The sequence below is a fragment of the Leptinotarsa decemlineata genome, unplaced genomic scaffold, assembly GCF_025532065.1.
Source record: "Leptinotarsa decemlineata unplaced genomic scaffold, Ldec_3_MD MMD2_tig00026336_RagTag_RagTag, whole genome shotgun sequence".
NCBI classification, from domain to species: domain Eukaryota; kingdom Metazoa; phylum Arthropoda; class Insecta; order Coleoptera; family Chrysomelidae; genus Leptinotarsa; species Leptinotarsa decemlineata.
The window spans coordinates 11,936,731-11,948,205 of record NW_027412692.1 but is presented as its reverse complement, the minus strand read 5'-3'; the positions used below and the strand labels follow the sequence as shown (position 1 = coordinate 11,948,205).

General features: G+C 34.4%; 1 protein-coding gene across 8 annotated transcripts in view; it reads left to right on the top strand.

Annotated features, from left to right (window-relative positions):
- The first annotated feature begins 2,088 nt into the window (after positions 1-2,088).
- The window catches only part of sgg (glycogen synthase kinase 3 beta homolog shaggy), a 70,744-nt gene continuing 61,357 nt past the window's right edge, over positions 2,089-11,475 (top strand). The window contains exon 1 of one of the 8 annotated variants that reach the window (XM_023169455.2): positions 2,089-2,472. In XM_023169455.2, the coding sequence (XP_023025223.1) occupies positions 2,388-2,472 (85 nt within the window). In that variant the 5' untranslated portion in view covers positions 2,089-2,387. Of the gene's footprint in view, positions 2,475-6,297; positions 6,408-9,905; positions 10,055-11,475 lie in introns of those variants that run through there. The other 7 variants (XM_074183340.1, XM_023169471.2, XM_023169480.2 and 4 more) reach the window with 7 other exon arrangements.

Sequence of the window (11,475 nt, the reverse complement as noted above, 5' to 3'; positions counted from 1 at the left end):
CAGAATAACTAGGTCCGCGGCGAGAATCCTGAAAAAGGTTTTAGCTATTCATATATCTATATCTTTATATTACCTTCTCTTCTCTTTTTTTTCTTTCTTCTTTTCTTCTCTTCAAGCCCTTATTTATTTATTTTCATACAGTTTCGGCATTGGTGGAAGAGCAGATGCGAATGCGAATTCGCGATCTGAACCAAAAGCCATTTGCAATCAAATACAAAGTGTTTTTGTTTTTCAAACTCTTGTATTTGGTTTTTTATTATTATCTTGTTATTTTGATGCTGGGCAATGAACTTATTATTATTATATCCTGTTGATGCAAACTTGGTTAGCGGAACGCGCTTCGAGAGATACCTAGCATTTCTGTTCTGGTGGGGAAAAAATGTTTTCAATGGACACTTATATCGTGGTTACTATCAAAATCACCTTTGACTGGGCAGTCACTGGAGTGAGAAATTAATACTCCCACTCTTGCTTCGATATTGATTTAAAGATAACAGTCACAATAGTAATGGTTCAATCAAATACAATAGATCGTGTAGTATATACCTACCTACCTATCAGGACTACCATATTGTACCATATGAGTACTTCAACTTTTGAAAAATTGATAAGTCAGAAATAGTGATTGAAGGAAAAAAGTATTAAGCTACTTTAAAAGTTTTTTCCATTTTTATGAGTCTACTTTAAACTGTAATATCTTGCCCTGAACATCTCTTGTTATCGTAGAAGATCCACTTTTCATCATACATTACGATCTGATGAATATATCGTTTTGGTTGCGCAAAAGTAAAGAAGAACAGACCTCAAAACGTGACCTCAAAATGTGACAATACGTTTCAAACCATCAAAAACCGCATGAGAGCTGACGCCAGTTATTTCGCCATCCCGAGCTCCGTTTGTGATGGTTAAGCCTCCAGGGTGCTAAAATCCTCGTCATGGATTTCTGTAGGTCGACTACTTTGGGGCTCATCTTTTAAAATAACCTTATATAAGAACAATTTTTGAAGACAGTTGCATGATCTACATGCAACTGTCCTATAGCAGTTACCGTTAAGGAGAAAAAAGAAAAATATTTTTTCTGAACTGGTCATTGACAAATTTCTCAGTATAAATGGGATCAGTGGGTTTTTTGATATTTTATTCATAACAGTTCTTTCAAAACCAATACCAATTTTCAGCTCTATGTGGATTATTTTAAATTTGAATGTCTATTTTGACTTGATTAAACATGTAATGAAACAGGGTCGTTTTTGACGTTTACAATCGTTGGGGATGTACAGAATAACAAAAAATGTGTCCTACCCTACCGACCCTACGCAAGAAGTGCAAGATTAAGCACGTGAAAGCTAATTTATCCATCATACATTCATACTTCAGTAAACATTATTTTATGAATGATCAGGAAGTTTTTAGTCAATAGAACTCAAACGAAAGAGTTCCTATATTTCCATTCCAATCGATAATACCTACTCATTTCACTTTACTGTAATGTATTCATTCCACTGAGATATTCATAATAAAATAAAGAAATTATGATGGATTTAGTTTTATAAATAGAATCATATAGCAGATTCGTCCTGAAAAAGTCATAATAGGTGCAGTATTACTAATACATATTTTGATTTATGAGATCCATTTGAACTTCTTTAAAATATTAATATTCAAAATGATTTACCCTTGCTTACCTCAGTACGCCTATGTTAAAACGCATATGTAATGATCCCATACTTCAATTTAAAAATAAGTAATGAGAGTTCAACATACACGGATATTATTAAGACATGCAAAAAGGTAAGTTGAAAAAATCTCGATATACATTATCAAGTCATCTAGTAGGTAAGTAAGTAGTACGTTTTTAGCTTAATAGTCACGATCAACCGGAAATATGTAGTTTGTATGCAACGCAATTTTATAAAACCAGAAATTCTAATTCCCTGAATCATCGACAGGAGGCCACGAATCAGGTGATCTGGCAACCGCAGTGTACATAATGAGCAAGAGGTGGCGTTCCACGTCACAAAAAGATTATTGAATGCGCTGCTGCTGTGAACGTTCGTGTATTCTCGAGGTAGCGATATTCGTCGTGATTGGTTACGAGAAAATCCGATCGGGTCAATGTCTGAGCTTCAGAAAATTAATGGCAAGGTGAAGCCCGTTGCAAATCAAAAATGGTTTAACAGGGCGAATTTGTGAACAATATGAAGTGTATGTGTCGATTACTTTTGTAAGAGTACGGGACATTTGAAACTGTGACGTTAGTGTTCGTTCAATATAGACAAATGACTGTAGTAGTGTAAAAAAGACAGTGATCACTCGATCGGAAGAAGGGTGTCAGCAAGAAATGTGATAGGTCTATGAAATAACCAAAAAACTGTCGAAAACAAGAGATGAGCGGACGCCCTAGAACTACCTCCTTCGCTGAGGGCAACAAGCAGCCTCTGAATCCACCTCTAGGCGGCATGAAAATTAGCAGTAAGTGTGCTCCTCCGTTACGTCTCCCAAAAGATCACTTGCGTAGTCAATATGGCTGCGAGCTACTTTTTCGATTTGTATGTCAGTCCAAATCCGAGCAAGTCGTAAGAGAATAACGATCGATTATATATCGGCGGGCGATTTTGTAATTTCACCGAGCTTTCCCCGGAACAGATGGGCTGCACTTGCTTGTCAAAGTCATTGTGTCCAGTGCACCGTGCACCTGCCCTAAGTGACGACCCTTGAAGGGTCTGCCTCTGTCCATATCGGGAGCCTTTAACTCGACGCCCACAATGACGTGATGCGTTCGACCAGTCATGTTAAAAAAATCCGATTATTTGCTACAAAATGGCACGCTCTAATAGTAACTGTTTTTACATTGTCAGGTTTCTTTTTCCCTCGCGTTGAAACAAAAGCTTTGTTTTTATTTCCCACAATCGCAATCGACATTGTTGTCCCAGATATTGTGGAAAATGTGATTTCTCAAGTTGGTTGAGTAATGCTTTGTTCCTGGGAAGGAATTGAAGTCTCTCTCTTACAACATGCACTGGTTAAACGTACAAAATAGCTGAAAATACTCATTTCCTTGACCTAGTCCTTTAAAATTTATGGAGATACTGGTATATTTATTTTTACTGCTGTTTTGCAATGTTTCTGATATTTAGATCACCACTTTCAATTTCTGTGTTAACTGAAATAGGTACCTATATTGACAGGTGAGGAATTATGCAATCAACCTGAAATTTTTTTTAAAGATTCTCTTTCAATTTTGGCCACGCCCCATTGAAGTAACTTGTCCTTGGAAAGTGACAGACGTCAAAATTATCGTCATAATTTGATTTTACAAGACGTCAATACAGAAATACATTTTCAGGAAACATAATAATCCTTTAGGAGGCATGATAATCCTATATAGTGTAGTGTCCAAAATCCTAATACCTACAAATATTACCAATTGTGTTTGCCCTGTTAAGATAGTAGGTGAGACCCACACTGAAATATTTCGTTTATCTTGAAGATAAATGGTTTTGGGGGCACCCGGCGATTTTGAAAAAATGTTTAAGTGTACTTACGTATTTTGATGCATAGCTTACGAAAGAAAAAAACGGCGCTCTTCCTTATTTACAAAGTTACGGGCCTTTAAAGTTCAGAAAAGGGCAACTTTTCAGCCTTCTTTTTCACAAGGTAAACTATTTAAAAACACAAGCGTTTATTCACTAGGTCACCTTTACACCTTGACACTTTTCAATTCCAACAATCAACATTTTTCTTACAAAAAACTTAATTTAAAAACGAATTCTTCTTCTGATGACATTCTTCTGATTCTAGGTTAGTTACTAATGACATTTCAGAAAAAAGCGGTTGGTATTTGCCGCCGCCTACTATTTCAAATTCGTAATACATCACTAAAAACCGATTCCGATGTAAAGAATGAAGGCAAAAAACATTTGAATTACTTTAGGAATATTGACAGCCTAAGTCGTACCAACTATGCCTTTAACCTTAAAAACGAATATTTACCAGAGCATCTCTGTAAAGACAGCAATGTAGTAGATTTTTCGCCATAATTTTAGATATTTGAAGAAAAATGGATTTAGTGGAATCAGTCCTGGATATAATTTTCTTCCCTTCTTTCCTATCAGAGATTTTTCATGTTATTAAAAAAACTAATATTACAGAGATGCTCGAATGATTGTCTATGAATCACGTTCTTCGGTTACTTCTTAGACTGTAGCTCCTAGTTTGAATTGGATCTTTCAGTTACCTCAAAAACAAACGCTGAAAGTGGAAATTACTGCCTTTTGACATACCAAAAAAAAATTTTTACTGTTTAAATTGATAGAGGTATATTTTTAGGACAGAATAATTTTTGAGAAATAAATGTTTTGGCTTTCCACTTCTCCATCTTCATGTGTCTGAAAGTGATGTCTTTTCATGATCTACACGTGAAATTGGAAGATTTCTACATTTTTTTCTATAAAGATAGAAAAGTACAGACCTCAGCAACTTTTGATGCTTTATAAAGCTCAGATCAGTCCTTCTTTGGAGTATTGTTCTCATGTATGGAGGTCTGCCCTCAAACATACCCTGAAAAGAGCCACCTGATTGGATACGCGAACATCACGTGCAACCTTAATAGCCTGGAACATCGAAGAAAGGTTGTAGATTTGTCTCTCTTCTATAGATACTTCCACTGGAGGTGTTCAAGTGACTTGGCACATTTGATTCTATCAAGAGCGGTACATATTAGAAATACGAGACGGACTGTGGCTGCTCATCGTTTTGAGGCTCATCTCAGTATACCTCGAACTTTACTCTACTCTTTAAGAACTCTTTCATCTGGAGAACTGCTTTTATGTGGAATAAACTTCCTGAGACAGTTTTTCCAAATGGATTTCATTTCCAGCGATTCAAATCCTTAAGGATTTTCTTGTATTTTGTCCTTAAAAAAAAATCCGTAATGTTTGGGTTATTTGTGTGAATTACATGATAAATGCGATATTATATATTAGTTTACAATATTTGCAACAGATTTGAAGGAAGTTCCATCATTTTTGGGGTATTTCTGTGAATTATGTGAGAAATGCGTAGTTCCACTCTGATACATATACAATTTTGGAATGGATTTGACATGAATATCACAAAATTAAAGAAAACTTGAGAAATTTCATAATTTTGGGTTATTTGTCTAAATTATGTGAGAAATACAAAGTTCTACTTTAGTTTGTACAATATTTGAAACGAGATGAATTTCATAAAATTGGAAAAAATCTCAAGATGTTCGTCGATGTTAACTTGCTTCGTAACTTAGGTACCAAAACTTTCAAAATATCAAAAAGTACCTAATCTTGAATTTCAATCGGTAGTCCACATGTTTACCATATTAATCTCCTCACTTCACTTGTTCCATGTTAATTTTTCCAAAGAGCCTAAAAACTTTATTTCCAAAGACTGAGGCAAAGACTAGGATATCTAAATCAGCCCTTAGAATCAAGTTTGACACCCAAATCATTCAGCTCATCTAGCAGAATGATTGTGTAATATAAAAAATAGAAATAGTAAAGTATTAAGATGTTTCAAAAGTTAGTTCTTCAGTTTGTATTGTGCAAAAAGAAGGCTCAAAAGTTGCAATTTCTGGAACTCAGAAGAGCGCAAACTCTGAAAATAGAGAGAGTCCTGATTTTTACTTTCGGATTCGTAATCTACACGTCGAAATACGTTAATACACACTTTTTTTTCAAAATATACTGGTGCAGTCTATCCGAAATTTCACCCTTTCAAGAATATAATGTTGTAATAATATCGAATTGCGATTTCAATGTAAATTCCACAAATATTCCTATAGTCTAATACGACGTCAATTCGAATGGCATAAAAACTAAATAGTTACCGAACGTCGGCAGGTTTTTGAGTATGGCGTGGGCGGTGTTGTATAATTTACGAGGTCTTATCATTATTTTTAAGTGGGAGGATTTATATGGTATTAACTAGTGAATTTATTAGACCCGGTACATTAGTCTTTTATCTAGCTGTTCGGATTGACTACGTAGACCTTGTACTTATATATTCTGTGTATATGTGCCAAATTTTCATGTTGACATATAGCAAACGAACCGTGAAGCCTTTAACGACTGTACTATGATAGACGGTTTGTCTGTTGAATCAGAAATAGCAAGCATATCAGGTACGCTGAATCAACAAGTCGGATTTTCTATTTGGATTTCTTGAATGCTCGTTGAATAAAATCTTCAAATCATGATTGTGTTGTATATTGAATCACAATTAAGCTTTTTATATACATAGGATTTCATGACGTCTTACTGAAATGGAGAGGGAAATATACCTTGAGAGAAAACAATACCGAGAAAATTATTATCATATAAGTGTCTGAGTGGCAATGATTTATTGTTTCTCCTTTGGGCCTTGCTTTCAGGGTGAGTTTTGATGTCAAAAATGGCTTTATGTGTGTTATGTATGACGGAGCGGTAGATTGGAAGAACAAATGCGGCGTTGCCGTTTTTCTTTCGAGATCTAAAAATTTCGGAATTATTTGAAGAGAGGAAATACTTTGAGTCAGCTCCTAATGATCAAGATGTATTTTTCAAACTTCCTCCGTCGATTAATTTCCCTCTCGCATCATTTCCTCCTAGGCTGAGAGCGAACATTGTGCGAACTTTCCAACTTTCCCGCCCGTCCTATTTCTATTCATTGTAATGTAGTTTAAATTTAGATGGGAAATTGTTAGGAAGTTTCTTAGTTCATACACGAGGACTCTTGTATATCCGTTTTATTATTTTTTGTGTGTAGAGGTGAGTATATTTAGAACCCAATGAATTACACGTGTACAAACAGCCATCATTCTTCAGTTTATTTTTCAAGTGTTGATGTAATAGTATCGTAAAATATATCGATTGGTGATATTTCTGTTATTGAAAATCGTGTTATTAGCTACGTAATTCTTCTTTTATATTTATATAAAAAGTAAATTTTTTGTAGTGCATTCGTACAAAAGTTTCGGCTGTACATTAATATAAGAGCGGGCAACTGCTAGTAACATATATTTTTTACTTTAAAAATACACTAAAAATATGCCAACTGCACTAAGTAATGAATATAGCTGAAGAAATTCGCAAAACTTACACAACCGTCAACGACGTCTGTCCGCGTTCATTGCTTTGACCGCCCTTCTACCCTGCGCATCTTCCACCGTCGTCTTACAGTAGACGCGACGCTTAATCGCTTCCTGCGTTGCGTTAAGTTAATCTTATCGCGATAACTTTTAAACAAAGTTTATCTATATCAAATATTTAAAACGAGACTTGTATCAATTTTTATAAGAATTTAACGGATATTCGCGGATAAAATGCGCATTTTAAAAAAAATATCCAATTAATTGTATTCATGGCTCAGTATTTTGCATATAGTGGCTACCACATGAAAATTAGATGTATACTATCGCGAACTTTTATTTAGAACTATTCAAGATGAACAATCTCACGGTACATTATCTGCATGTATAGTCGAAGTAAACGATATTGTGCACTCTTAAAGTTGTCGGCACTCTCAAAGGCCAAAAAACCAATACATAGAAATGAACCGGTAGCAAACTGAGTTTTATGATTGGCTGAAGAGTCATAAAATTTAAGTCATGTTACGGTGACGAATAGAAATCGGGTAATGCGGCCTTGGTTATCGCTGTCGGGTTCAGTTCAAGAATTGATCGCGATTTGGGTGTTGAAATTCGATTTTGATGCAGTAATAATTACTTGAAGTTTTTGTTATCTATTTAAAACGTGGTGTACTTGGACAAGTACTAATAGTAATAAGGAGTGTGATAACAACGCAGACTTTTTCCAGTGCAGAGTAATTCCAATAGCGATGGTGAACAATGCGAAAAAGAGATATCAGTGAATTACATTCGGATGCATTTGAATATTGAAACACAGATAGTATGTTTCAATGTATATAAGAATCTACATCTCAAGTTTGGTTTCGAGGGAAACAAACTATCACAAGCAACATCCGATTTGACCGAACTTCCTTTCTCAACTGTACGTAAAATAGTCATAAACAAACCTTTTGAACGCAAGACCCGATGTGATACAGGATTACTAAAACCTTTAGATGTTAATCTAATAAAATCATTGAAAAAACTGTATACGACTGGTTCAAAAGCAACTTTTCAGAAATTGACAAAGAAACTAGGATTTAGATTTAAAATAATAAACAAATGTCAAGTAGTTATGGAAAGCAGAAAAATAGTGGAATTGCGTAACAAATACTTAGAACAAATAACTAAATTTAGAAAAAAACAACGGCAAATTTTCTATTTGGACGAAACTTGGTATGATAACACTCACGACACAGTTACGAAAGGGTGGACTGATGGTTCGAGAATGTGTACGCCTAACATGCCTGCAAACAAAGGATCCCGACTAATCATTCTGCATTGCGGAGGAAGTAAAGGATGGGTCCCGAATTCTTTGAGATTATGTGGAAAAAAACTTCAGGACTGCAAATTTGACAATCATAAGAACATGGAAGCTTATATTTCCGAGGAATGGTTTGAAAACACAATGATCTCCAATTTAGATGCGACAGCACATCAAAGCACTGAATAAAAATTCGTGGAAAGATGAAATACAAAGTTTTTTAATGGATAACAATTTGTATTTTGAAGAGTACTATACCAAAAACCATCTACTTGAAGTTTTACAGACAGAAACATTTGAAAAAGTGTATGCCCTTGAGAGTATTGCTGAAAAGTATGGACACACCATACTGAGACTTCCCCCTGTTTTTGTGTTTTCAATCCCATGGAGTTGACTTGGGGAAATCACCAGGCGTAAAAATAATTTTCTAAAATTTGATAAGAAGGTAATAGAGCTAATTAAAGAAGAAGTATCTAATATTACCGAAGAACACTGGCAGAAAAGGATTAAAAAAGTAGTTTTAGTTGAAAAAGACTATATGAAGATTGGACACAGATACAGATACAGATACTTTATTCATCATTGAAGTTTTTTACACAATGGTACAAAACTTATCAGACTAGTCAAAACATATTATAGTATTAAAACTTATAAAAACATTATAGAGCTCACAAGAAAATATGAAAAACTCACAGATAGTTCACCAAACAGTGAGGTACTCTTCCATATTAATGGTGGAAATGAATTCATTATTGATTTAAATGACGACAGTGATAGTGAAACAGAAAATATGGAACAAGAATAATCAGAAGCTCTCGAAAAAAGTTTGTGAAGTGTTTTTGAAGCGATCGATTGTATATATGTAAGTGGTATTCAGAATTATTTTCAATTGTCACCCTGTTATTTGAAAATCTACTTTCCCACTCATCTATATAAGCGAAAAATTTATTATATAAATCATATAGTTATTGTGATTCTTATGTAATCAGAAATGATTATTGACTAATGAAGTTAGTTAGCTCCCCAACTATATTATTAAAGGGGAGCTGTTGGAAGATAGGTTGCACTATATCGTTTACTTGAACTCCAACTCCAACGGTATAGGCAGCGCTCTCAGGAAGCAAGCATTTTTCTGGCTTACTTACTTATCGTAAATATTATGACCAAAATTACACAAAGCCCCTGTAAATTGTAGCCTATGTTATTCTGATGTATACGCTGTATTTATGTGAAGTTTCATCTGAATCCGTTCAGTCGTTTAGGCGTGAAAGAGCCACATTCATACTTATATATCCTCACTTATATATTCATACTTATATATCCTCACAAACTTTCACATTTATATTAGTATATAGAATAGATGTTCTTGTTGCACCGAAAATTCCAATCCAGAGTGCCAACCAAAAGTCACTTATGGTGTATGTGCAAGTAAATCCTCACTCGCATTGGAAAGTAAAATCAAGTCACCTTGCCTTGAATTTTTAATCTGGCCGGCATCTCTCGCTAATCTCAGTGTTGATTCGACTCGGTAGGGATCTACATGTGCGGGTGTATCAGTTTTTCACACGGCGGTGTTTTTTATAAGTGTTGTTACGTGTTGTGATAAGGAGTATCTATCACCATACTCAAAGCTCTGTCGATATATATCGGTTGGTTTTTTTATTTGTCCTGAGCCACTTGATTCGTGATAGTCGAATGATAAATCAAATATATATTCCAGCCTTCTGCAGTGCCTAAATTTAAATTGTTTCAAATCAGAAAAATCGGTCATTTCCACCACGGTTTAAAATAAACGTCTTTCTGTTGGTTTGGAAGTCATCAGCACACATTTTTAGTCTGTTTTTGAGTACAATGATAATTATTTATAAATTTGTTGGAGTATAAAAACGGATAGAACTCCAAAATAGCGTTTTGTACTAAATGCTAAGTTCAATGAGTTCATTGACATTTTTCACTCGGTTTTACTGATATGATTGGAGGGTTTTTTCCAAGTAAGTGCAATAATATCAAGGGCTTATACAGTGTGTGTCAAATCGAGCTTCCATAAAATGTTTCGTATGAAAGTATTAAATATAAATGTGTTTTGACTTTTTGAAAAAATATTTTCCAATATATACAGGCCGATTTTTTAGCTGATCCCCCTCTTGCTAGCTCGGAAACGGTAATACCTGCAAGTTTGGTTGAATTTGTCAAAAGTTTTCTATTTTGGTGAACTAGAATAATCTCTTCAGATTGAGAATATCAGTGGTTGTTTTTGAAATATTCGCTCAGAACTAGATTTGTCGAATTTCGTGTTCTGGCTCTACCACCTTCATTTTGAATGATATAAAAAAGGCAGAGGAACTTTCAAAACCGTTTTATATTTGTTAAAATCTGATTTATCTGATATAAACCAATTTGCAATGCGACGTTTTGTTAAGATATGGACTTTCAGTTTTTTCATAGACTTTTGTAGCCACTGTAATAAAGTCAGATATGTATTAAAATACGTGTTCGTACATAAAAAAGTTGATGATGAAATCCAAAGAACGAAACGTCGCAATGCAAATTGGTTTTTCTTCTATATTAGGATAACGCCAAAGAAGTGCGTTAAAAAAGTCTAAGTTTGTAGGGGTATATACCAAGAGGTTATGTCAAAAATAACATCAAAAAGTGGATTGGTACAATTGGAATTGGAGAAAAATGAATCCATCAAAAAAATTTCTCCCACACCAGAACGAAATAATGTCTCTCAACGTGTGTTTCGCTAACCAAGTTAGCATCATCAGTAGATGACGAACTAAATTTTACGGCTACCTACTCTAATTTTTTATATACATCACTTCAATCAAATTAATTCCTAGAATAACTTTTATTGTTATTGGTCCTAATGTCAATCACATCTTATGATACCTAAGTTCCCCACATTTTTTTTTTGTATAAAGATGCAAAAGCTCAAAAAGCTCTTTCCCAAGTTGTTCTAGAAATTTATTTAGTTTAGGCTAGTTGTTGTCGGTCCAGATGTGTATAACGGTACTTTTGAAGTGAATATTTTTATTGATACAAACATTGAAAATATCAACTAGGTTTA